This window comes from Nyctibius grandis, chromosome 2 (assembly GCF_013368605.1).
Source record: "Nyctibius grandis isolate bNycGra1 chromosome 2, bNycGra1.pri, whole genome shotgun sequence".
NCBI lineage: Eukaryota > Metazoa > Chordata > Aves > Nyctibiiformes > Nyctibiidae > Nyctibius > Nyctibius grandis.
In genome coordinates, this window is record NC_090659.1 from 71,470,756 (window position 1) to 71,498,293 (window position 27,538).

At 42.7% G+C, this 27,538-nt stretch overlaps 1 protein-coding gene across 1 annotated transcript; it reads right to left on the bottom strand.

Moving 5' to 3' along the window:
* Nucleotides 1-7,426: 7,426 nt before the first annotated feature.
* Nucleotides 7,427-10,300, bottom strand: SLITRK5 (SLIT and NTRK like family member 5). The gene has a single exon (XM_068425524.1). It carries the CDS (start codon nt 10,298-10,300, stop codon nt 7,427-7,429), a length of 2,874 nt encoding a protein of 957 aa, XP_068281625.1.
* Between the last annotated feature and the right edge of the window lie 17,238 nt (nt 10,301-27,538).

The window sequence follows — 27,538 nt, forward strand, 5'->3', positions numbered from 1 at the left end:
CATATTCTTGAATTTTGAGCTTAATATGAAACATACTGTAACCAATATATTTGGGTTTGCTATAAATTATCATCAGATAAAGTCTAACTGAATGTGTAGGACCGTATGTAACTATGCATAAACTCATGTAACCACATCATTATATCACTTATAAATTGCTCTATGAATGAATTAAAAAAACTATAGAAAATTATTTAAAATTGGATGGCTAATAAATTTTAGATAAATGTAATGACATATTTGACTCAACTTAATAAATTGCCAACCAGAAAATGTATTTTAAATGTTTAATTATATAAATTTTAAAACAGAATTTACAATTATAAAACTGTATCATAGCTGAGGAGTATCAATACTGTGAACAACGCTGCTTTAATTTTAGCAGAAAGCAACTGCCATTGGGACTACCAGCTTTATTACAGTTGTGACTGAAAAACTGAATAGTTCACCTAAGTTCAGCATTTAGAAAGAGAACAAATCTTTGCCATGGAGTAATTACTGCATAATTAAATACAGTTATGAATTTATTATTTTAAAACTAAATTCAGATATCTGATAGTGAGAGCTTTGTAAGAACTGCTTTCATTTTCAAAAATGCATTTGGTATGTGTTTATTCATCCATTTGACTGGAGAAACTAACTGCTATTGTAATGAAGTTACAGCAAAGTTAAATTCAGGCCACTCCTATTATGTGATACTACTTCAAATGTAAAAGGTAGAGTTTTAAGGTGCAGCAATATTAATGCCCCTCAATCTATATTCAGCCACTTGCAAACTGGATTTGGGCTGAACTTTTGTTCCTAGCAACCCCAAACCAACATTTATATTACTATATCAGAGAAGCTGAAGTCTTGTAGAACTGGAGCGACTTTTTGGTGACTGTGGATATAGCGTTTATATGCTTCATATGCTATACAAAGCACTTTTGCTTCATTCCAGGCCTAAAAGATTTCAAAACAGACATGGAAATATTCTTACATCACAGCAAAGACAATGTTAATTAAAGAAATATAGATAAATAAAAGTGTATGCATACATACTGATACATATATATGTATACATACACTTCCATATATATACACACACATATATATATTCCTTTTTTAAAAAACAGATGGTAAAAAAATACAGACAGATAAAATAATAATCTACTTAGTAATTAAACTCTGTTTTCAGGAATTAGAAAACTGTATTACATCGTCATCTTTCAAGTTTTATTTTAAGAGTCTTACTACTTTTATTTAAAATTATTTTTGAATAAAGTTGAGATGATGTCTCTGACAACAGCAGTCTCACACTTTGTCCCCTTTCCCAAATAGGAATATAAACATTTTGCCACGGTATTGGTACAAAATTACCAGAAGGTGTTGATAATCTAATGTTCACAAAATCAGATATATTGTTGAAATCATGAGAAGAAAGTGGTTTATTACATGAAATATTGATCTAGACAATTATTAATTCAACTTTTTAACTTACCCCATTCTAGACTTATTTTGGAAGGTCACCTAGAACCATATCATGATATACAATAGTAATCACGTGTCCAAAAAGAAAAAAAATTAATTTACGTTTGACACGGTCTATAGTTTTCTGCAAAATTTAAAAATACTGTAAATATAAGGCTGCAAAATTGCAGTAAAAGCGGTTGCATCTTCCATGGCAAAAACACCACAAAGGGAACAATTTTTATCAATAGTAATTTCACCTAATTCAAGGTTTCAGTACCAAGCCTATGGAATTAAATAAAGGTATGTTGTCAGTTCATATGGGCCATCATTCTCAAGAACCACATCTGTATATGTGGATGTAAACTGAACTTCCCATATAATCAGGACAATATGGTTCTGAGATAAATTTTACAGTGCTATACTACATTAATGTTCAGTTAATTTGTCAGCAGAATGGAAATAAATGTAATTCATTTTGGAGGTACACAGCAGAACTACAAATGTTTATCATTGCTGTATTCAAATTTTTCCCTTTACAAAACAATAATGTTAGGAGAATGGCTTATTTCAATGACAAAAAGCCAAACTCATAAGATCAAGGCAAATGTTTTGTAACTTCCCTAAGTCAATGGAATCCAGTTTTGTACTTACACAATCAAAAGCAAAATGTGGCCCATTAGCTGTAAGTTAAATAGTTAATTTGATAACCATTTAATTACAAACTTCATTACACTTTATTTCTTTGTATATTCAATTAACTAAATGCCTCTGGTTCCTAGAACCTAAATGTGCCTCTTTGTGTTTCCTAACTCTGTTCTGTTCAGTGTTTTAAGAATAAACAATTATTCTAAAGCATAATTGTGCTTAGTAATTCTGGAGTATTATCATACTGCTAGGTACTCTGAAATGTAGCTGAATAATGAACAGAAAAAAGCAATATAAATTTTAAAGACTTGTGATATTTATATTAGGATAGTATTTATACACAGACAGATAAACACAAATCTGTAAGACAGTATTGCTGGACTGCAAGATCTATGTGCTCTCATTTCACAAGAGCACATTGCAAAGCTTCTTAGAAGGGTCGGGAAATGATGTAAATGAACAAGTAGTACAGCTGCCTCGTTCAGAGTTCTTCTATCCTGCCCACTCCTCTCACAGAACCGCCTTACTCGTCTACTCCTCCATCCTCTTGTCACTCCTTAGCTTGAGGTTTTACATTTTCCAGAGTAAATGGATGCTGCAGAAAGGAGGTATAAGTTCCCTACAATCAAACAATCAATAGAAATGTGAAGACCGTTTGAAGGTTGACAGCTATGGTATTGTGTCTGCCATTCATTCTCTCTTCTTTCCCTGTTTTTCTTGTTTAATGCCAGTAGCACCAATAGCGCTCTTTGTTCTGCATAAGAGAACGAACGATTTTGGCCCCCTTCTCTAGAAGCTAGTTTGGAGATGCTGCATTTCAGTATGCTAGTCTTTAACCAAATGAAAGGCTATTCAGGCTCCCCAGAGACACTGAGCAATACAAAGAACCTGCCCTCTAAAAATGAAGGAGCTTCTTGTTTACCCTGTCCTCCAGGATGCAGTGCCTTAATGGACTCTGCCCCCTGAAAGGGAACCACATGCATTAAGCAGATTCTTAAGTTTCTGTAAGAAACACACAACATACTGGTCAGACATTTTAGCTCCAGCTAAATAAAAATCTGAACAACCTACAGAACCAGGATGTTGCCTTCATATTTTACCAACTATGATTAGCTATTCCTGCCTTTTCAGACATATTTTCTAATTCGTGTCTTCCATGGGTCAGGGGCTCATTTTTTATTATATTTTAAATTATGTGATATGAGAAAAGGTACCACCACATCTAATATGTTTTCCTAAAATGAACACTCCTAAGCATTAGATAGATGCTTTGTAAAAAATGAAAACATAGGAAAACATTCAGACATGAAATACTGCTGTATACGGAATCAACTAAACATGTTTTTACAGCCTTAAGTGACCATTAAAATAATAGGAGGTAAATCTAAAAAAAAGTGTGAGAATTTGGGCCCTAGAAGTAAAAAAGTAGAAGCTGCATTTCTGTCAAAGACTTCTAATTGATGATGGGACTGACATAGCATCTGGTGTTTCAAGTAGTGTGTAAGAATGTCTAGAAATTACAAGATGTATATATTCTGGAATTAAGCAGTTGAAATTCATTAGTATTTAGGACATTAAATTGGCACAATATGAAAAAAACAAAAGAAAGTACAAAAAATATTTCTTTTACTTCATAAGAATAAATGTACTATATTATCGCAATCTATGTTTTGATTCTAGTAGTTGCATTGAGAAATTAGAATTCTCTTCCACCATTTTCCCCCTTTTACTGCAGAATTTCATGCACTTTTGAAATAAATTGTGAGTCATATGAGTGATTCAGTAAGCTCAATATTACTTGTCAAAAGACTAAAAAAAAAAAAACAGGGAAAAAAATCACACTAATAACCAACTTAAACCAGTCTGATAACCAACCTAAACCAAGCTAAAATAATACTCAGAATTCTTGGAATAGGAGGGGTTTATTTCTTGTTACATTTTTACCCCTTTGGTCAGCACTAACTCAGCAGATCATCATGCAGAAAGTTCCACTGATCTTGCTAACAAAACAAAGGTCATACTCTTATACAAACATTTTTTCTTTAAATAAATTATCCTGGTTTTGAATCAGAAGCACATCTGCCTTTGTCAAGTCATATTCCCATCTACTTTTTCTTACTATAATTTTCTGCAGACGATATATCATTGTAGCCACTGAGTGGGACATCCTACTTCCATTAAAGTCCTCATTCACAAATAGCACTTTCAGGTGTGTTTCAGGATAATTATGGACTAAAGAATATTATTTTGCACTCTGTATCCTGTTTTAAGGATTTATCTTCAAGAATGCACTTTCTGAAGGTAATTGATGCCATTTTTTTTTTCTCCAATAATGGAACTGATAGTATTTTTTTTCTATTGAAGATGAGAAGTCGAAGAGATTTAAATTAATTGTTCTGATTTTAGTGTAGACCCTTAAAAAACTTATTCGTTACCAGTTATTAAGTGCATGTAGAAAACATGGAAGCAGCAGTACTACCGGCCTCAGAAATGGCAGCATCAGAATGTAATCATAAACAGATTGCCAAGGCATTTCTATTAGCTATTTTTTACAAATCCAAGCCATTCCTGCTCATTTACTCATTTGTGGATGCTGCCTCTTTGTGGCAGAATGCCATGTAAAAAGTACCTTTCACACTAAGGACCTCATCCTACATTTGTATTGACAGCTATGCAAACTCCTGTTCATGAGTTTCGAATTACAGAGAAAAAAAAATATATACACATGGACACGTACTGTTCGCAGGACCTTCTCATTCAACCTTTACTGAGTTAGCCTTTCTCTTAGTGAATGACGAAGCCAGTGAGGCTGAAAATTTTCTTACTTATACTCATTTAACAAGTGTGCCTCTACTGAGTTTAAATGGAAGGAGAACCAGGCCACTGGTTTCAGCAGTAGTTATAAAGGAGGTTATTCAAAATTAGGGCTCCCGAACTGCACCTCAGGCGGCAATACTCACATCTCTCACTAGTGTCAAAGGGAAGCCTGCAGGAGACCAAGAGCAGTGCACAGAATAGCCATGTGTTGTGCCTCTTGTAACAAAAGAACACTCCTCATATCTGCATTTCAAACTGAAATAACACTTCACTTACTAAACTGTACAAGCTAAATACAGTCATGGTTTTTTTTTCTTTGGCTTTTGCTCAGTGTGGGTGGCATAGAGGGAAGAACACATGCCAACAAAACATTTATCCTGAATTCCAACAGACCAGTTAGATAGCTTTGTTTTTGTAGAAAGTGACAGATTGTACATGGATAGGAAAAGCAGAACAGAACAGAGCCCTTTTGCAATAAAAGAGGTACTAGCGAACAATTCTGCAAACAATACCAAACATGACAACCTAATGAAGAAAGACAAAACTACATGTGAAATATCACTTACCCTGTTCCATATATTAAAGAACACTTCAGCAAGAAAACAAAATGTAAAACTATCCTATTCAATATGTTGGTGAAACACGTATCTGTGTGTCACACTCTCACCCATGTTATATATGCTGGTAATTACCGTATGTCGTGTTTTGAAAATAGAGAACACTTTATGTTTTGCCTGTAAACGTTAGATCTTTCTGATGAGCCATAATTGCTAGTAAAGAGAATCCAACATAAAACCAGATAATTTTGGCATGAAACTTTAAACTTCAGATACTCATTACTTCATGTTTTTACATTTGAAATATTTATCAAGTGTTTATTCAGAAACTATTAAAAAAATCACATGTGCTGGGATACATATGAGACATCAGTTGTCCCATCTTACAGTGATGCTGTGTTTATGAATATCCTTTTCATTGCCTGCTGCCCAAAGGGGTAAAGACATTGTATATAGATGTGTACAGTCCATCATTTGGTCTTTCAGGACACCAGTAAACACATGGATCTGTACAAGTGCAATTGTACTTGACTAAACAATCAGAAACTGGCTACAACAACTATATAATCATTATATTTTGGTTAACTAATTAAAAAAAAGGAAAAAAAGAAAACTGGCAGATCAAAAAAATTAAACATTTTTTTTCCTGCTAAAATGAATGCCTTCTACATGTCCCTCACTAGTTCGCCCAACCAGATGCCTGAGCAGGAGGTTGTTAAAAGGTACATTTTTAAATACAGAAACATGTTTTTTTCCTACTGTGATCAGATTATATGTCTCAGATTGTCTGTTAATATTTGGTCATAATTGGCATTATCTGTAATGATTTAAAAGATGCTCCTGATACTACATCAGCTTTGGGAAAAAAAGCTCTCAATGTAGTGCAACACTTTAAAGCAATCCGCAGACTTTGGACCCCATCCTGAAAAAAGGAAAAACACTTAAACAACCCAGTAACTTTACTTGTAAGAATAGTTCTGAAGCATCCTCTGTCCTAATGTTTTGGGCATTTGACTAACTTTGCTCAATGAGTGAGTCTACGGGACTACACACATTGGTCAAGTTGTTCATGTGTTTAAGTGCCTGCAAGATGAAGGCCTAAGCGGGGACACAAGTAGAGATACTCAAGTTAGTAAGAATTTGCAGGATTAGGCCCTAAAATAGTGAAGGAAAGAGAAATGCTAATGTGCATATAAAAATAGGTGCTACAATAAAATATTTTTTTATATTTCATCAATAAGTTATTTTCACTAACCAGTTATGGATCATATATCTCTGTACTCTTTAATGATTTGTCCACATCTACAATGATCCTTTTAAAGATCATAATATATTTTTTAATTCAAAAGTCCAGAAAGCATACAAACACATCCTTAAAAAAAGGAAACCTTGTATTAAAGTCGGGGTGTGCTAATCTCTCCATAAAAGCCATTTAGACTCACCTATGGCTAAAAGGGGAAAATGTGCGCTGTACTCATCAACCAGAAAGAAAACAAAATTAAACAATGTCTGTACAAAAAAAAAAAAAAAAAAAAGTGACCATGACTTTTGTACTTGTAACATGAACATGACCTGACAAGACCCTCCTGCCACCTTCCCCAACACACATGGAGACACACACAATGCCAGTGTTGTTGCCCAATTTACACAATAGGTGGTTTCCTACTTCCAAACACAGTAAAAGAAAAAAAAAAAGAAAGAAAAAAACCCCTGAAAATAAAATGAAATAAACAGCACACCCTTTCAGAATCATTCCCCGACGCTGAAAAAATCCTGTGCCAAGGCACTTCACCCTACAATAAAATGAATTAAAGGGGGAAAAAAGGAAGGGGGGGGGGGCGGCAGGTCAGCATTTACGTTTCTTTGTTTTGCATGTGGTTGTTAAATACAAATACTCTAGAGAAGGAGCTGCTGTGGTTGGCGGGGGGTGGGGGGGGGCAGGTAGGGGCTGTTTCTCAGAACTGGCTGAATGTGGTCTGTTTTTCCAGCACTTCGAGGTAGTCCGGCTCTGCGTTTAGTTTTGCTTTTAGCTCCAGGTACTCGTTCCTGTTGGGCTCTACATAGACAGTACTCGGGGGGCTGTAGAGCACTGTCTCCCGGAGCCTGCCGTCCCCCGGCCCCGGGTGCAAGTACTGGTGGGCACGCCTAAGGTCATAGTTGGGGGAGTAAGTGTAGGCGGCGGGGAGCTTGGGGTAGTCGGGGAGGGTGGAGCCGGGTGTGCCCAGCGTGGAGGAGGAGGAGTGTTTTTCGGGCTCCAAAATGCCCCTGTAAAAGCGATCGGCGTCCTGCACCGGGGAGAGCAGCTCCTCCCGCGGCTCGATGGTGCTCACGCTGTACGCGGGGCTGCGCACGGGCGCATCCTCCCCGCCGGGCGCCGTCGGCGGCGGTGGGGGCGGCGGCGCGCCCCCCCCGGGTTGCAGGGGGTGGCTGCTGTAGGTGACCTTGAGCTCGTGGAGGTCTTTGTAATCCTCGCCCGCGTTGCCCTCCCGGGAGCGGTAGATGGGGTTTTTGCACATGTGGCCCAGGGGATGCGGGATGTACTCGTAGACGTGGCCGGCGGGGGTCTTCACTTTGGGCAGCGCTGCGCCCCCCCCGCCGCCGCCCCCCCCGCCCCCGCCGCGGTGGGGCGGGTGCTGCTGGAGGTGGGGGTGGTGGTGGCCGCCGCTGTAGACGCTGTACTGCATGTTGAAGGAGCTCACGTCGGAGTTGTTGGCGCTGGCGTGGTCACCCTGGCCCTTCTTGCGCCGCTTCATCACCAGGACGAAAAGCCCCGCCGCCACGAAGACGGACATGATGAAGACCAGCAGCAGGCTGAGGATCAGAACCGAGAGCGGCACCGAGGAGCTGCCGCCGCCGGCGCCGCCCGCGCGCGCAGAGCCGCCCGCCGCCGCCGTGCCGTTGAGGCGCACGGTGGAGGAGAAGGGGGTGGTCCTGGCCGGCAGCTGGCCCGGGGACGGCGTGGGCGTGGAGACGACGATGTCCGAGTAGTCGGGGCACAGCAGCTCCGCCCGGACCGCCCGCATGTCGCTCTGGGCAAACTTCTTAGGGGACTCACAGATAACTTGGTCCACCAGGACACCAGTGTTGAGCTGCTCCAGCCACAGCTTCATGCCCACCACGTCGCAGGTGCAGTCCCAGGGGTTCTCATGCAGGTCGATCTGCAGCAGGGATTTCAGCTGGTCCAGCACCCCGCTCACTGGCAGGTAGGAGAAGTGGTTACTCCGCAGGCTCAGCCTGTAGAGAGATAGACCAGAAAAAATGTTCCCCGGCAAAGACCTCAGCAGATTATTGTTCAAAAACAAGAGCTGAAGGTTGGGGACAGGTTCAAAGGTGCCTGCCTCTATCTCCCGGATAACGTTGTACTGCAGGAAGAGGTACTGCAGGCTTTGCAGCCCATAGAACAGCTCCGGGCTCAGGCGCTCGATCCGGTTCCCATTCAGGTACAGCCTTCGCAAATTAGTTAAATCCCCAAAAGCCCGGTCCTGAATGACCGAGATCCGATTATTGCCCAGGTGCAGCAAATCCAGCCCTGTGGAATCCACAAAATCTGCCCTGCGTACCAGAGCAATGTAGTTTTCTGTCAGATACATCTTTTTAGGATTATAGGGTTTAGGCTGCAGTTCAGAAATGCTCTCAATCTTCCTCTCCTGACAATTGACATTGAGGCCCAGGTCAGAAATCTGCAAGTTGCAAGTGCAGGCAGTGGGGCATTCCAAAGGCACCGGGGATTTGGTCTGGTAGGCAATGCTGGGGCCGTAGTTGCTGTATCCCAGGTCTTTTGAGGGCAGACGGGAGGTGGGGCGCACCCTCGTCTTGTTGGGTTGGCGGGTACCTTTGGGGGGCTTCAAGGGGGATTTGTAAACAGCTGAAGAAGAAGTGGCCACGGAGTTGACCGAAGCCGGGGTAGTGTGGAAATACCCTGTGGTGCTTAATGGTGTCTGCGGTCTCATTTCATAATCCGAGATGAGCCTCCTGGGGCAAAGCTCCTGCTTGGAGACTTCATCCAAGTCTCGACCATGTAAGCGGAAAGGGGTTTCACAAACCACATCTCCCACCAGAGCAGAGTAGGAGATACTGTCCAGCCAATCCTTTAGAGCAATCAATTCACAGGAGCAATTCCAGGGGTTTTCCTCCAGCTGCAGCTCCACCACTTTATCCATGTGCTGCAAAAGGCCCACATAGGGCAACAGCTTCAGCCGGTTACCCCTCAGGTCCAGGTGAGTTAAGGGCACAAAGCGGAAAATGTTGTTGGGCAAATTGGAGAGGAGGTTATCATTGAGAATCAGCACCTGCAGCAAATGCAGTTTGCTGAAGGCATTGGGTTCAATGATGCTAATATAATTATAATCGACCTGTAGGTATTCCAAACTCTCTAGCCCAAGGAAAGTGTCATCTCGTAAAAGTTCCAGCTTGTTATTATTCAGGTGCAGCCTCCTTAAACCTCTCAGACCATGAAAGGCCCCTGTTTCGATGTCTTGTATGTCATTGCTCCCCAGATGCAAAATTGATGCCCCTGTGTAATTGACAAACTGATTTGGGTACAGCCTGTTCAAAAGGTTCCCAGACAACAAGAGGTGGTAGACAGGGAACCTTGGTGGACTGATCTCAAAAAGGCTGATGATCCCTCTGTTTTCACAACTCACTGTTAAGATGCTGTCCTTCTCCTCACAAGGACATGCATTATCACAGATTTCCCCATAATACTCGATGCTTTCTGCCCACGAAAGGACTAGTGATGTTAAAGCAAATGCGATCGTCTGCAGCATCCAGATATGCATTTTTTTGTTGAGGTCCTGTTCCAAAGTTACTGTAGAGCAGCAAGCATACATTTTATATCCTGTAAGGGTAAGGAGAAAAAAAGAAAGAGGCATAATAGCATACCCCCATGAAATTTAAAACGGACACAAAGTTTATATATATCTTCAGTGGGGTAAACAATGGATTGTTAATCCAACAAAAAAAAAAAAACCCTGTCACTTCTAATTCCCACATATTTGAAAATTGGATGACATGCATTGATTAAAAGGTTGATGGGCAATTCCCAGTGAGTCAAATGCCTGTGGTGTTTAAAGTGAGCTCACTGTAGAAATTGTTCTGGTTCTGTTCCTGTGGGGTGCATTTCAATGCCTCCTTGGATTTCTTTTTCATGACCAGCCCCATAAATATACATAAAATGGCTGTCAGTTCAGTTTCACAGTTCTAATTTAAGAGAAAAGCAGCACCATTTTACGAGGTTTCCCACCTCCCCTATTACCCAGCTCCCCCTTCCCTTCAGAACCTCCCCGGTGAACAGCACACCAAGGTCTTCCCCTCCTTCTACCTTGATTTTTAACCTGTAGTGGAAATGCCATGGTAGGAATCCAAAGAAAAATGCTCAGTGCTGAAAACGGCAGCTTAATGCAACAGGGAGGATACTGACACATTCTCCACATCATCCATTTCTTAAAACTGTTTTATGTTTTTTTTTTCCTATGCATACATTTACAAAGCACACACCCACCCACACAGACATCACACATGCACCCCCTAGATGACTTTTGTGGCAGAATTCTTCAGTAATGAAATTAAATAAGTTAACCTTCTACTTCAGTGCACTTAACAGCTCTCTTCAGTGAGAGAAATTTTCGATCTTTACACAAGGAAATAATTTTAATTGATTTGCTGGTTCCCCCCCTCCATGAGTTATATACAATGTAACAGATCTGACTATAAAGCAGAGGTCTTCAGTTCTTTTACACACACACACACACACACGCGCACATTCTCTCTCTCTCTCTCTCTCTCTCTCTCTCTTAAAGGAAATGTTTTAACCACTCACCCAAAATCTGTGAAAAATGTAAAACATGCAGATCATCTTCGGAGTCTCAGCCATATCTGACATATCGCTTATTCCCAACATTCTCCAAAACTAGCCTGGTAGAAGTGGAGAGATCTAAATAGGTGTCATGAACATACCTCATCACTCCAAGCATGAGAGTTACTGATTATAAGCAGCGATGGCTGTCAGTACTCTTCATCCTTTAGGGGAGAAGACACCCAGGCTGATTAAACGCCAAGGGGGATGAAAGGGAAACCCTACCATTGACCTACGTCAGTAATTTAATACCCAAATTCCACCTAGCTGGGAACAAATCCCATTTCCATTCCTTCTTGCAGTCTTTCTGATTCCTTGTGGCTTTCTTCTACAAGTCTAAAAGCAATATTAATAGGGAAAATAAATGCATTGTGTGTGTCGGTAGGGGAAGACTCATAAATCATCCAGGCTTAAATGCTGGGATCTTGGAGCAGGCTTGCATTTTCTATCGTCCACCTCAGAGCTCCAGCCCTCATACCACAACTCTGGTTTGGAGGAACGCATCCTAAAAAACGGCAAGTCTCAGTACTGCAAGACATCTCCAGTGGCATTAGGTTCAAGGCTGCAAATCTAGCACTTGCAGCAAAGGCAGTCATGCAGCAAGAAATCGGAAGTCTTGGCGAATCTCTAATTCTGACCAGATGTCAACTGGATCGGGATTACTCAAAGCAAAAGGCTTCACTGCATAAAGGCAGCAGAAATCTTACTCAAAGGCATGTATCTAGCATATTCCTTCTCAGCTTGATCAGATCCATTCATCCATTAAGCGACAGCTCTTCGGAGGAAAAAAAAAAAAAAAAGCCGTTGAAAACCTGCCCGGTCAGTGTTAAACTCGCAGGCATTTTACAACTTTAATTCAATTACGGTTAGTAAACGAGGCAAATACAGTATTCCCTCCCTCCTCTTTTCTCCCTTTCCCTGAAAAAAAAAAAGTGGGGGGATGGGAGGTAAAGAAAATAAAGTTGTAGCTGGCTGTATGCAAGGTTGCAATCCTGCTCTGGAAACCCCTCTGTGATGACTGCGTGCTGCTGTTCGCCAGCTCCCTACAGAGGTTCATATGGGGGGGGGGGGGGGGGGGGGGGAAGGGGGGGGGGGGGAGGGGGAAAGGGGTTGCATCGGGATTTTTCGTGTGTGTGTTTTTTTCCCCGACGAGTTCAACCCTTAGATTACTGCACTGCATATACGGCTCGAAACACCTTTCAGTACCGCCGACAGCAGCAGCAGGCAAGCAGCCCCAGCCGGACACGGCCACCCAACTGAGCAACACCCAGAGTTGGGAGAAATGGCTTTCGGGGGGCGGGGGCGGGGGAGGGGTTGGGGGTGGAAAGCAACAGCAAGGGAAGACCCGGCGGTGAAAGGGCGGGGGGGGGGGGGAGGGGAGGAAGAAAAGAGAGCGCGAGAAAAGTCAACCCCGGTACTTACTTCGCCCGAAATCTCCAGGGCCCAAGCATGGTGGCAGCCCATGAAGATGCCTACCCGCTGCGCGGGCGCTGCGCGGAGCCGCCGGGGCGGCGGCGAGTATGACAGCAGCCAGGGGGGCTCGGAGCGGTGCCCACACAACCGCCCCCCGCACGCAGGCGGCGCCGCGACACCAGCGCTCGCACAGGGGCGCACACACACATGCGCGCGCGCGCACACACACCCGCACACGAGCCCGCACACACACCCGCACACTCACACTCACACACCCGCGGGAGCGCGCGCCCGCGTGCCCGGGCAGCCGCGGAGGCGTGCGCCCCGCACGCGCACTCCGGCGCGTGCCCGCACGGCGGGGGCGGCCGGCGGAACGCCGCGCACTCCCCGCCGCCGCTGAGCGCAGCGGGGGGGGGAGAGGGCTGGGGGGGGCGGTGGGAGGGGAGCGAGGGCGGGGCGGTGGCGGGGGCGGGGGCTGAGGAGGCGGGAGGTGCGGGAAGCAGAGAGGCGGCGGGGGGTGGTGAGGGAGGCGGGCGGGAGCGGGGGGAGGGCCGCGGTCCGGGGGGCGGGGCGGGTGTCCCCGGCTGACGGCGCGGTGGGCAACCGGCCCTGCTCGGCGCCGCGCACCCCGCGCGCACGGTCACATTCCGCACACGCACACGCGCGGGCACACACATGCCAATACGGGCGCCGCGCCCCCGCCCCCGTCACACCCCGACCCCACGCACCCCGCGGCTGTACTCACACTTTCCCCGGCACGGGCCAACTTTCCCCGCGCTCCGACGCCGCCCCGGACGCCGCCTCCGCTGTCCCCACACCCTCCGGCCGTAGTCCCGAGGCCCGGCGGCCCGCGGTAGGCAGCGGCGAAGCAGCCCTCGCCCGCTCCCCGCAGCGCCTGCTGGCCGTGGCCAGGCGGCGCGGAGCGGCGGGGGCGGCGGGAACCGGTGCCCCGGCGGCTGCCGCTGCGGCTGCTCACTGTGTGGGAGCCCCCGCTGGATCCGCGGAGACCGTGGGGAACCGGGTGGTCGCAGCGAAAGGAAACGGCGGGTTTCGCTACACGAATCCTCCGAAACCGGGGACGCGGCGTGTGTGTCGGGGTCGTTTATTTTATCTTTTCCCCTATGCCCACCCCAGCCACCGGGTGCGAAGGGGGCCCGGGGGGGGGGGGGCTACAGCAGCAACAGCTACGTGACTCTGCGGACGCCCCCCATCCCCTCCCGGCCCGCTCCCCGAGGCAGCGGGGGAGGCCGCGGGGCTGCCGGCGGCGCTCTCGGGCGCTCCGGGCGACCGCCGCCGCGGGGCTGCCTGGCGCCGCTGCGCGGCGCGGTGCGGTGCCTCCTGCCGCCGCCAGGTGGCAGCGCAGGGCGGCGGATGGGCCGCGGGGGGACCGGGCTGCCTGGGGGCGTCTGTGGCCGCGACGGGGAGAGACGAAGCAGGCGACGCTGTGCTGGCTGCGTTCTCTTTGTTGCGGTGGGGAGAACTGCCGTTATTCCGCGTGCGTACGGACCACGGAGGATTATTTCTGTGCAAAGCTGGCAGTAGCAGTGGTGATGTTTTTTACGTTTAGCTTTAGGTTTTCATTTTCCACAAAATTACATATATGGCTGATCTTCAAGAAAAAGGTAATTTAATCGCATATATGCAAGGATGTGCACGTTTGCATTTGTGTATTGATTACTGTTATGTGCTGTGTACATTTTAGTATGTAAATCGAATAGGTGTTATGCATACAGAAACACATAAAGTGCATCCCATGTGCACAGCACCAAAGCTGGAATCCAGCTTTAACTCAAATGTAACGCTAGATGTAGTTGAGACGTAGTTGTGCCTTCATGGGTTTTGTTGCAGGAGTCTAAACACTGAGAGAAGAATACTCTGCATATGATATGTGACTTCATCACATCTATATCTTCAGCAGACCTCTGTCAACTTGTATGTTAACATTCCAACAAGCTAAACCCAGGGATGATTGTGAAGAGCCACCTTTTTCTTAATGCTCAGCCCTCCCCAAAAGGTGTATTCTTCTCTTTGTTAATGTAACAAGGAGTGTGGCTCAAATCCTCTTTCACTAGGCCTGAAATAAGCAAGATGTAGTGTTTGGATGGAAGACAACTTTCTTCTATAAACCGGGTAATATTACTGACCTCGTAGAAGCTTTTTCAAAGCTGCTCAGTGGGACAAAGTACTTATTTCTATTATTAAAGAATCTCTGACATTCCTGTTTTGATGCAAACCCAGTTGATTCAGTGGAAGGTTTTGAATGGCTTTAAACTTAATTCCAAGAGACTAGTTTCAGTCAGGAAGAGGATACCAAATGACACTAGGCACTTTTTTTTCTGCACACACACTCTTTAAAGCTTTTCTAATATTCCACATGAAATATATGATGATAGTGGAATAAAAAGAATTCACAGATAATAAATAGAGACGTTTTACGGGAGTTTCTTATGACGTCACTATTTTTGAAAAACATTTTTGTTTTGAATTAGTAATTTTGTATTTTGAATATATGGGGGTTTATGCATATATAAGGCCTGTCATATTTATAGCATCTGTCTGTGTTTCTATGCTATTTTTCTCTCTGACACACAAAATTAGACACACATAAATACTTTTTTATTCATAAGAGAGAAAGATATTTTAGATAACCTTGGCAGCTAGGCGGAGCTTAACTCAACAAAATAATTTTGGAAAAGTTGACATTTCATAAACCTGAAATTGTGTTAAAAACTATTATGTAAAAGTCAGTATTGTACATATGTTTCAGTTTAATTATTCTGGTCCTGTGCTAATGAGATATTTAAAAGTATAATGAATAAAAAATCTGATTTAATAAAATCTTAATTCCAAGTTGTTAGACTGCTAGATTATTTTAGTAGCACACACGAGGTTTGAATAGTTACTAGTGTAGAGCTATCATGCTGCTGTTCCATTCATTCTTACTCTGTTTAACATTATATTTTTAGTAAAATGCCTTAAAGTTCTGTAGAGTTTGTTAGAGTTATTTCAATATGCATGACTAGCATGAGAGGGCACATCTCTGTATTCCTTGCTGAAATCAGTAAGGAATTAGACTCCATTTGAATGGAGTCTACATAGTCTGAAAGTGTTCCTTACAGTGGAAAGTTATATCTGAATATTTGAACTAGAACTGTCGTTATAAACCTGAGCACACTAACATCAAACAATAAATACTGCTAAATTCATGAGACATAGAGAGGTCTTTATTACTATAGTGTGTCGCCTTTTGCTAATTTATCTTTCATTAAACCAGGAGGTCCTAAAAACCTTTAAACTGAAAAACTCAGGAGGCAAATTTGAAGTAACTCGTATAATCCTCATATGGAATACAAATAGAGGGACGTGAATGAGGATGAAACAACAGAAAAGACAGATAAACAAAAGGATGTGAGGAATACATGGATTATATCTACAGCAACTTGTAACTGTAACAAGTCTACCCCCTTCCTATAATACCTCAGTCAATAAGAGTAGCAGGAACAGTTGATGTAGCATGCGGAACCAGACATTATGGGAAAACAGGAACATGGAGGTACCAAAGTCTTAAGTGAAATACGTTGGAACTGATGGATACACACTGTTTAGGAAAGACAAAGAAGGTGATGGAATAATTTCATGTTAATGCACTAAACACTGTTAAGGAGTAAAGACTGTTAAGCAATAGTGCAATAAAGAAGTTAAATTTGAGGGTGAAGATGAGATAGTGTCTGCTTGAATGAAAATTATTGAGCAAAGGATAGGAAAAAAGCTTTTGGAGATGCAATCTGTTATGAATCTGCTGGTAGAGCTTTGATCTGGGTAATAATGCCTACAAATACAGGAAAAAAAGTAAAAATTGATATTGAGTGATTATGCAAATTTGTATGATATCTCACAGGCAAATATAAAAAAAATTCAACTAATGATGTTAGGGATGATATAATCTGAACATGATAGAGGATAGCTTCTTCTGTGGAACAGACACTGAGCAAGCAAGAGGCAAGGATAGCTTAGGCTTAGTTTTAGTGAATGATACAATCTGCAGGAAAAACAGATGATAGAAAGTAATCTTAAATCTGGTGGTTTTGAGCTTTTCCATTTCATGTGAAGTTGCAAAACAGAAAAATATGGAGAATCTGTAACTTTAGTGTTTCAGAAAGGCAAACTGAGAAACAAAAAAGTTTAGTGAGATACTTTTGAGTGAGGAGCACCAGAATTAGAATTCAGATAAGGCATGATATTACTTTATGCAGAAAAATGCAAACACTATTGAATGTTTACATTGGGGGAGAGAGGGAGAAACAAAAAGCCCCCAAACAACAGGGTTGAAAAAGAATTCCCAGAAGGTAAAAACCTTAAGCGACTTATTAAGGGTAAGCACAAAACCTATAAAGAATGTAAAAGAGATATTGATTAGTAAGGAGTAATCTGCATCAAGAATTAGAAGGTTTAAAACCAAATGGAGAATGTCAGAAACCTTGTTAAATCAAAACTTGCACAGAAAACTGAAATACAGTAAAAACTTCTTAAGCCATGCAAGTAAAATGAGAACTTAAGAAGCTAGATGGATGTGAAAGGACGAGGCGGACATGAAGAATGAAGTAGGCCTGGACTAAATAGTTACGGAAAAGTCCATACCCCAAGCCTACTTTGAGCCCAGTCCTTTGTAATACCGTTAGCAATGATTTCAGGATATAAGGCAAGTGGGTCTGGACAAAGTTTGTAGACCATACAAAACTAGAGGTCTTGCTGAGAACTAGATAATCAGAAAGAAAACTTGTATATACACACATGTATGTATATATATGTATATATACATATATACACATGTATATATATATGTATATATATACATTATATAGAGATATATATACACACATTTATATATATACATATATATCTCTATATACGTGTGTGTTTGTGTCAAGATACATATATATGTAAATACATGTACACTACGTAACTATTTACAAATGGAATGTTACTGTCAATATTTTAACATGTCAATAGTTATAAATTTTATTCATGTGTATCTATCTCGATTTCAGTAAAGCGTTTGACACGGTCTCCCACAGCATCCTCGCAGCTAAACTGAGGAAGTGTGGTCTGGATGATCGGGTAGTGAGGTGGATTGTGAACTGGCTGAAGGAAAGAAGCCAGAGAGTGGTGGTCAGTGGGACAGAGTCCAGTTGGAGGTCTGTGTCTAGCAGAGTCCCTCAAGGGTCGGTACTGGGACCAGTACTATTCAATATATTCATTAATGACTTGGATGAGGGAATAGAGTGCACTGTCAGCAAGTTCGCTGATGACACAAAACTGGGAGGAGTGGCTGACACAATGGAAGGCTGCGCAGCCATTCAGAGGGACCTGGACAGGCTGGAGAGTTGGGCGGGGAGAAATTGAATGAAATATAACAAGGGCAAGTGTAGAGTCCTGCATCTGGGCAAGAACAACCCCATGTACCAGTACAAGTTGGGGGCAGACCTATTGGAGACCAGCATAGGGGAAAGGGACCTGGGGATCCTAGTGGACAACAGGATGACCATGAGCCAGCAGTGTGCCCTTGTGGCCCAGAAGGCCAATGGCATCCTGGGGTGTATTAGAAGGGGTGTGGTTAGCAGGTCAAGAGAGGTTCTCCTCCCCCTCTACTCTGCCCTGGTGAGGCCGCATCTGGAATATTGTGTCCAGTTCTGGGCCCCTCAGTTCAAGAAGGACAGGGAACTGCTAGAGAGAGTCCAGCGCAGAGCCACGAAGATGATTAAGGGAGTGGAACATCTCCCTTCTGAGGAGAGGCTGAGGGAGCTGGGTCTCTCTAACTTAGAGAAGAGGAGACTGAGGGGTGACCTCATTAATGTTTATAAATATGTAAAGGGCAAGTGTCATGAGGATGGAGCCAGGCTCTTCTCAGTGACATCCCTTGACAGGACAAGGGGCAATGGGTGCAAGCTGGAACACAGGAGGTTCCACTTAAATATGAGGAAAAACTTCTTTACGGTGAGGGTGACCGAACACTGGAACAGGCTGCCCAGAGAGGTTGTGGAGTCTCCTTCTCTGGAGACATTCAAAACCCGCCTGGACGCGTTCCTGTGTGATATGGTCTAGGCAATCCTGCTCCGGCAGGGGGATCGGACTAGATGATCTTTCGAGGTCCCTTCCAATCCCTAACATTCTGTGATTCTGTGATTCTGTGATTCTGTATCTATATATTATTTTCTTTTGAACTCGACTGATAGGAATGGTGTGAAATTGAATAATGCAATCTACAGTCATGAATGAAAACTTGCTATAAATTGGGAAGATCCAATTTTATACAAAATTCTAAAAAGCTGACGGTAGTGGTCAATCTGAAAGTGACTATATGTTGCCATTATGAAAGAAATACTGATATAAAAGGAAAAGAGAAATGTGATTCTATAATGTGTTAGGCAGGATTGTCCTAATAGGCGGGAAGGCATTAACACTACTCTAAAGGATGTGCTTTTTCATGAGTTCCTATTGTATTATGTGTGATCCTAGTCATATATTCAAAAAAGATCTTAAAATGAAATTTAAAGATCAGAAAGAAACTAGGGTAATTAGGGCATGGAAAATGTGTCTACAGATGAGAGATTTAAAAAAAAGGCAGGCATACACAGCCAAAGAGATGTTGAAAGGGCATGTGATTCCTTACACATGCATTATCAGTTAAATACTAAAAAAAGACAAAGTGTTTGAACTAAAGAGTGGTGTTGGCGTGCCATGAAATACTTATGTATTGATTATATTTTAACATAGCCTAGAAAGGTGAAGAAATTTACTGACCGTCTGAGAAATGAGATACTGGAAAAGTCTTCTAAATAGGTAATTGGGCCAATAAACCAAAGTTGTTTTAAGATAGAATTTGAAGAGCTTACAGAAAGCATTGTGCAATTGAATGGGATAGTTCCTGTTAGAAAAGTGACATTTGTGCTGAATTAGGAAGAAAAGGGCTTTTTGAAGAAGTTGGAATATGGTTGTTCTACATGTATACTGTATCTGTTCTCTGCCTCAGGGCTTACTGCTGGTTCTCAGGTCAGGAAGGTTGTTTTCTCCCCTTATTGTATAATTTAGACTCTGAGTTCTGTTAACTTCTTTCTTTCTTTTGTTCTCCTTTGTAAAGTGGGACATGTTTTAATTCCTAGAACATTCTGCATCAATTTCTGACATATTTCCTCCTGTTGCAGGGGCCTCAGTAGACCATTGGTAGTGCCCTTGTTACTCTTCTTCCTGCCTTTTTTCTTTTTCCCCAAGGAACATTAGAAGTCTGGCTTTTGGTCTTTACTGCAAAATTAGTTTTGTTTCAGTACTGGAAAGTGTGTAGCACCATCTGGAGTAAAAGTGCTGTAGACTTTTTTTTTTTTTTAAACTACATATCTAATGTACGGTAACCCACAACTGTGAGGATGTAGAAATTCAGGTAGTCCCTTCCAGCTCTATGTTCCTATGCTTACTATTACTTATGAAAATCATATTCAACTCAGTTCTATTCTCCCAAAAATACTAGCTAAACTTTCAACATTTTCGATAGGTCATGGCATGGATTAAATGACATATAGGAAAAAATCTCTCTAAAATTTCCAAAACTGTTCTGTCTTTATACATTAGATCTGACTCTTCACCTCTCTTATCTCCTTGCTATACTTAGGATTATCAAATAATTAAAATTATATTACATTATATATGTCTAATATTAGGTATCTAAATCTATCCATAATAACTGAAATAAAAGGATTCTGATTTCATGTGGATCTGAGCACTTCCTCTGGAGTAGCTTCTTAGTTTTTCTGGTGGAAATTGTAGGATAGGAATTATACAGAGATTTATTCATTTTCTTACACACAGGGGTAACCCTAAGGTACAAATCCATTAGATTGTTCTTTTTTTCTTTCTGCTTTAATTTTCTTACTTCTTGTAAGTAAGACAGATTTAACAGGAGAAACTCAGAAAATTACTGTGTGTTTTCTGTCTTAATGTTTAAAACATTCAATAAAGGAGCTGGGTTAAAATTCTTACTCCAGATTATTTAATAGAAATTTGAATATGATAAGTATACTATCCTCCAAACATAGAGACGGACCTACCTTGTTCCTGTTCACTTTGCGGGGGTTAGGCATCCCATGAGGATTTCTATTGAACTGTTCCTCACAAGCAAAACAAGCAGAGGAAGTCAGACATTGAAAATCATTGATTATATATAAATCAGACTTCCAAGTGACTCAGTAGTAACAGCACTAATGTGATTTCTAATGTCTAGGAAAATATTGCTGTCTAGTTAAATGTTATTGGCAATAAAATATACAGCAAGAAATGTAGATCCCTGAGGAACATGAAGGTACTCAGCAAGAACTTTGGCAGTCTCAATGGTTTCTGAATATGGGATCTAGATCTAAACGCTGTAATTGATACATAGGAGCATATATATATTTTTGTAAACTCAGCCCTGCGTGACTGTAAGTGAATACCAGTGCTTAGCTTTATATTTTGTCATTAGAATAATTTTGTCTGAGAATAATAAGTTGTTCTACCTTTTTGGAAGTGTTATTTAAGACAACCTCTCTGCACACACAATAATTTATAAAAATTTTAAAAAAATAAAACAAAATTATAAAACTGATATCTAAAAACCAAATCGTCACATGGATTTCTTCATTGTATGTTTAAACATATATTTACAAAATGTAAACACAATACATGTTAGTTTCACATATTTACATACATACATTCACTTAATAACATAAAATAGGCTGACTCTTAATGAGACAGTTTGATCTTTATTTAAAATAAATCTGAAGCTTTATTTACACAGTGATTAAAAATTAATCTATTATTTAACCATTCTGCCTAATAGACACTAAAATTATGCTACATTACATTAAAAGGAAGTGAGGAATGTTTTGTTTTCATTTGTTTTGTTTTTTAAGTAAGTGGACTCAATACAATAAAAGCGGCGAAGCCTTGCAATGACCTGAAGTTTCATGTTCTGGCTATTCAGCGAGATCTGGATTTCACACCACTGGTGACTCCTCCAGATCTTCTGGCCGCGGAGTTTCCATCAGTTAGTGCCACTAGGTGTCCCTATATGCACCCATGTGCAGGAATCTGCTTCATGAAAACGTTAACTGAAGGAGGAGAAATTGAGCGGAAGGAGTAGAAAACATGATAGTGAACTTTATTTGTGATTTTTAGAGTTCTGTTTGACAACTATCTTGCATGTTACTGATGAGGACATATTAATAGATGCATGATTGTGCAGTTAGATTTCAAAATAAACTTTGTAAAAAAATGGATATTAATGAAGTCTTAGGGTGTTTTTTTTGTTATTACGTACTCATATATATAAAATGGGGAAAAAAACTTCTGAAAAACATATCAGTTTAAGTTTTCTATTTGGTAAATTTATCATAATTTAAAAATTATTTATACAGTTTGGTATATAAGTGGATTTTCAGATTGTAAACTCTTTTAATTAATTATATATGTCTAAGACTGATGAAGAAACATGCGTATTGTGATTAGCTTCCCTGGAACATCCTTAAAAATGGGATGTTTCAAGAATTAAAGGCCTCTGATGGATTGTATAACCATTTAACCCTTACGATTAATATTTAAATAGATGACTAGTAATATAAAAAAAAATTGGTTTATACCATAATTCTTTTCATGATCAAGTTGTTATTAAACATTCTAAACTAAAATGGGAGCACCTGCCGGAGAGCTCCCAGGATCGATCTGTACTCTGCCCCTCTCAGGTGGAAAACAATAACTTAGAGGAGAGGAGTGAGTGGAGGCAAGTCTATGGCCGTGGCAAAAGACGAGTGCCCTCCTTGCCTACTTTGCCTCCACAGGTGCCTCTGAGAAATAGATATGAAGCCCTAGTGGAATACAGCCGGTCCAATGGGGATGTGGTGGAGAGGCAACCTATATCAGAGGTCCCACCACAGTCAGAAAAACCTGACAGGCGTATAGCTACCTCCTCCACAAGGAAGAAGAGAAGAGTTTTAGTGGTTGGAGACTCCTTCCTAAAGGGATCTGAGGGCCCAATATGCAGAGCTGACCCCCATCACAGGGAGGTCTGCAGCCTGCCTGGAGCCCGAATCAGGGATATCACCAGGAAACTCCCCAACCTGGTGAAGGCCACAGACTACTACCCCCTGCTGATCTTCCAGACAGGTGGGGAAGAAGCTGCATCCCGTAGTCTGAGGGGGATGAAGAAAGACTACAAGGCCCTAGGACAGTTGGTGAAAGAGTCTGGGGCACAAGTTGTTTTCTCCTCCCTCCTTCCATTTTCAGGTGATGACGTGGGATGGAATAGTAGGATTCTCTCTATAAATGCCTGGCTACGAGACTGATGCTACAGGCAGGGCTTTGGGTTCTTTGATAATGGCTGGTTTTATAAGACACCAGGCGTGACGGTAATACATGGGGAAGGTTTATGTCGTAGGGGCAAAAGGGTTCTGGGACAGGAATTAGCAGGGCTCATTCGGAGAGCTTTAAACTAGATTCGAAGGGGGATGGGGTAGTAGCTGGGCTTGCACCACTGGGGCAATGCTCTAGTGTTGAGGTAGACCAAGAGGCCTCCCATCCCCCTGGGGTGAAATCGGTGTGCTCAGCTCACTCCCTGAAATGCCTGTACACCAATGCACGCAGCATGGGGAATAAACAGGAGGAGCTGGAAATCCGTGTTCGGTCGGGGGGCTATGATTTAGTGGCAATTACAGAGACTTGGTGGGACGCCTCGCATGACTGGAATGTGGTCATGGATGGCTATGTCCTGTTCAGGAAAGACAGGCCACTAAGGAGAGGTGGTGGAGTTGCTCTTTATGTGAGTGAGCAGCTAGAATGTATTGAGTTCTGTCCAGGGGCGGATCAGGAGCGAGTTGAGAGTTTGTGGGTGCGAATTAAGGGGCAGGCTGGCAGGGGTGATACTGTTGTGGGTGTCTATTACAGGCCACCAGATCAGGATGAGGAGGGTGATGAGGCCTTCTACAGGCAGCTGAGAGCAGTCTCGCAATTACAGGGTCTGGTTGTTGTGGGGGATTTCAACTACCCTGATATTTGCTGGGAGGCCTACTCAGCCAGCCATCCTCAGTCCAGGAGGTTCCTCCAGTGCATTGATGATAACTTTCTGATGCAAATGGTGGATGAGCCAAGTAGGAGAGGAGTGCTGCTGGATCTTATCCTCGCTAACAAGGAGGGTCTGGTTGAAGAGGTGAAGGTTGAGGGCAGCCTTGGTTGTAGTGACCATGAGATGGTAGAGTTCAGGATCTCATGTGGCAGGACCAGAATAGCTAGCAGAATCACAACCCTGGACTTCAGGAGGGCCAACTTTGGCCTTTTCAAGCAATTGCTAGGGGAAATCCCATGGGACAGGGTACTAGAAGATAAGGGGGCCCAAGATAGTTGGTTAGCATTCAAGGACTGCTTCTTCCGAGCTCAAGATCAGAGCATCCCAGCAGGTAGGAAGTCGAGGAAGGGTACCAGGAGACCTGCATGGTTAAACAGGGAACTGCTGGGCAAACTCAAGTGGAAGAAGAGGGTGTACAGATCATGGAAGGAGGGGCTGGCCACTTGGGAGGAATAGAAGTCTGTTGTCAGAGGATGTAGGGAGGCAACTAGGAAAGCTAAGGCCTCCTTGGAATTAAACCTTGCAAGAGAGGTCAAGGACAACAGAAAGGGCTTCTTCAAATACATTGCAGGTAAAGCCATCACTAGAGGCAATGTAGGCCCACTGATGAATGAGGTGGGGGCCCTGGAGACAGAGGATAAAAAGAAGGCGGAGTTACTGAATGCCTTCTTTGCCTCTGTCTATACTGCTGGAGGCTGTCCTGAGGAGCCCCGGACCCCTGCGGCCGCAGAAGAAGTCAGGATAGAGGAGGAATCTGTCTTGGTAGATGAGGGCTGGGTCAGGGACCAGTTAAGCAATCTGGACGTCCATAAATCCATGGGCCCTGATGGGATGCACCCGCGGGTGCTGAGGGAGCTGGTGGAAGTCATTGCTAGGCCACTCTCCATCATCTTTGCTAAGTCGTGGGCAACGGGAGAGGTGCCTGAGGACTGGAGAAAAGCAAATGTCACTCCAGTCTTCAAAAAGGGCAAGAAGGAGAACCCGGATAACTATAGACCGGTCAGCCTCACCTCCATCCCCGGAAAGTTGATGGAACAACTTGTTCTTGATGCTGTCTCTAGGCACATCAAGGATAGGGGGATCATTAGGGGCATTCAGCATGGCTTCACCAAGGGGAAGTCATGCTTAACCAACTTGATAGCCTTTTATGAGGACGTAACCCGGTGGATAGATGATGGTAAAGCTGTGGATGTGGTCTATCTTGATTTCAGTAAAGCGTTTGACACGGTCTCCCACAGCATCCTCGCAGCTAAACTGAGGAAGTGTGGTCTGGATGATCGGGTAGTGAGGTGGATTGTGAAGTGGCTGAAGGAAAGAAGCCAGAGAGTGGTGGTCAATGGGACTGAGTCCAGTTGGAGGCCTGTGTCTAGCGGAGTCCCTCAAGGGTCGGTACTGGGACCAGTACTATTCAATATATTCATTAATGACTTGGATGAGGGAATAGAGTGCACTGTCAGCAAGTTCGCTGATGACACAAAACTGGGAGGAGTGGCTGACACAATGGAAGGCTGCGCAGCCATTCAGAGAGACCTGGACAGGCTGGAGAGTTGGGCGGGGAGAAATTGAATGAAATATAACAAGGGCAAGTGTAGAGTCCTGCATCTGGGCAAGAACAACCCCATGTACCAGTACAAGTTGGGGGCAGACCTATTGGAGACCAGCATAGGGGAAAGGGACTTGGGGATCCTAGTGTACAACAGGATGACCATGAGGCAGCAGTGTGCCCTTGTGGCCAAGAAGGCTAATGGCATCCTGGGGTGTATTAGAAGGGGTGTGGTTAGCAGGTCAAGAGAGGTTCTCCTCCCCCTCTACTCTGCCCTGGTGAGGCCGCATCTGGAATATTGTGTCCAGTTCTGGGCCCCTCAGTTCAAGAAGGACAGGGAACTGCTAGAGAGAGTCCAGCGCAGAGCCACGAAGATGATTAAGGGAGTGGAACATCTCCCTTATGAGGAGAGGCTGAGGGAGCTGGGTCTCTTTAGCTTAGAGAAGAGGAGACTGAGGGGTGACCTCATTAATGTTTATAAATATGGAAAGGGCAAGTGTCAAGAGGATGGAGCCAGGCTCTTCTCAGTGACATCCCTTGACAGGACAAGGGGCAATGGGTGCAAGCTGGAACACAGGAGGTTCCACTTAAATATGAGGAAAAACTTCTTTACGGTGAGGGTGACCGAACACTGGAACAGGCTGCCCAGAGAGGTTGTGGAGTCTCCTTCTCTGGAGACATTCAAAACCCGCCTGGACGCATTCCTGTGTGATATGGTCTAGGCAATCCTGCTCCGGCAGGGGGATCGGACTAGATGATCTTTCGAGGTCCCTTCCAATCCCTAACATTCTGTGATTCTGTGATTCTGTGATTCTAGTGAGGCAGTTGTTTAATCAAAGACATGAGAGTTTCAAAATTTTATTATCATTATTATTTTTCTAAAGAAGAGGAAAAATTCAAAGAGGTGTGAAGATATATTCCTTCAGTTATAGTAAGCAAGATACTTGAACAGAGGACTAAAACGTTATTTCCTGTAACATCAAAATGCAGCATGTAGAACACTGAGAGCTGCATTACACTGATATTGTCTGGAAACCAAGAATTCTTGAACAGTGCCTTCTCTTTTCAAAATATAGACCTTAAAAAACAAACAAATAAACAAATTTTCATCCTTCTAAATACTAATGAAAACATGACTATAGAAAACTGCTTTTCTGAACCTGCAGTCAGTGATCTTGAAACTAATTCTGAGTTTACTTGTTTTGAACTTGTGGAGAGCAACAGTTCTCTTTTGGAGATGTCAGCACTGTTAAACATTTTACTGCTGGACATTAGTATCACACATAGTCTAAGAATTTGTGATTAGGGAAAGAGGTTTTATTTTAAAGGTATTTACTAATGTAATATAATTTTTTTGAATGTCTCCACTGGTTTTAAGAGAGTCATGGTCTTGGTGTAAAATTTGAATCCACAGTCTTTTAACCCAAAGGCGAGGTAATTACAAGTTCACTGCACTGACAATTCATGAACTGATGAATGCAGTCATGAACCATAGCTTGTTACTCTCAGTCAGCCTTTTCTACTTCATGTTACTGGTTCTTCTTTGGAAGTAAAATGACTGAAAGTCAAAGTGACAGCAACTTGTATCAAGACATATATGATAATCTGGTATTGGGTTTGAATTTTCACTTGTCTATTTTAAATTTAATTAAATCTAAATATATCTGGTCAGTTGACAAGACTGAGAGCTGGCAAATCAAGAAAGATATGAGACAAATTTTTTACAAAACTGAAAATCCTTTTTTTAAAGGTGCTGTGATGTTGTCCCATGTTCTTTGAACCATAGGCTTGGAGCAGGCTACCTTGAACATCTTTATTGATTACATTTTTTATGGTAATACTTAAAAGAGTAGTATGTAAGGACTGATCTTTTCTTTCTTTATTCTGTTAATTTACTGTTTACTGTAACCGATAATGGGTTTAAAATTTCTTTACACTAGGCAATGGATGGAAGAGGACTGCTGCTTTACTGTTCAAAAGGAAGGAATAGAATGTGATTTGTGAGCAAGGGATTTTAAGAATTATAGACCAGTGGAAAACACAGGTAAGAAATGGCTTGTGTTTTATTATCAGTAAAATAACTGGATAATACCAGTGTTTTATTAGTTTACCAG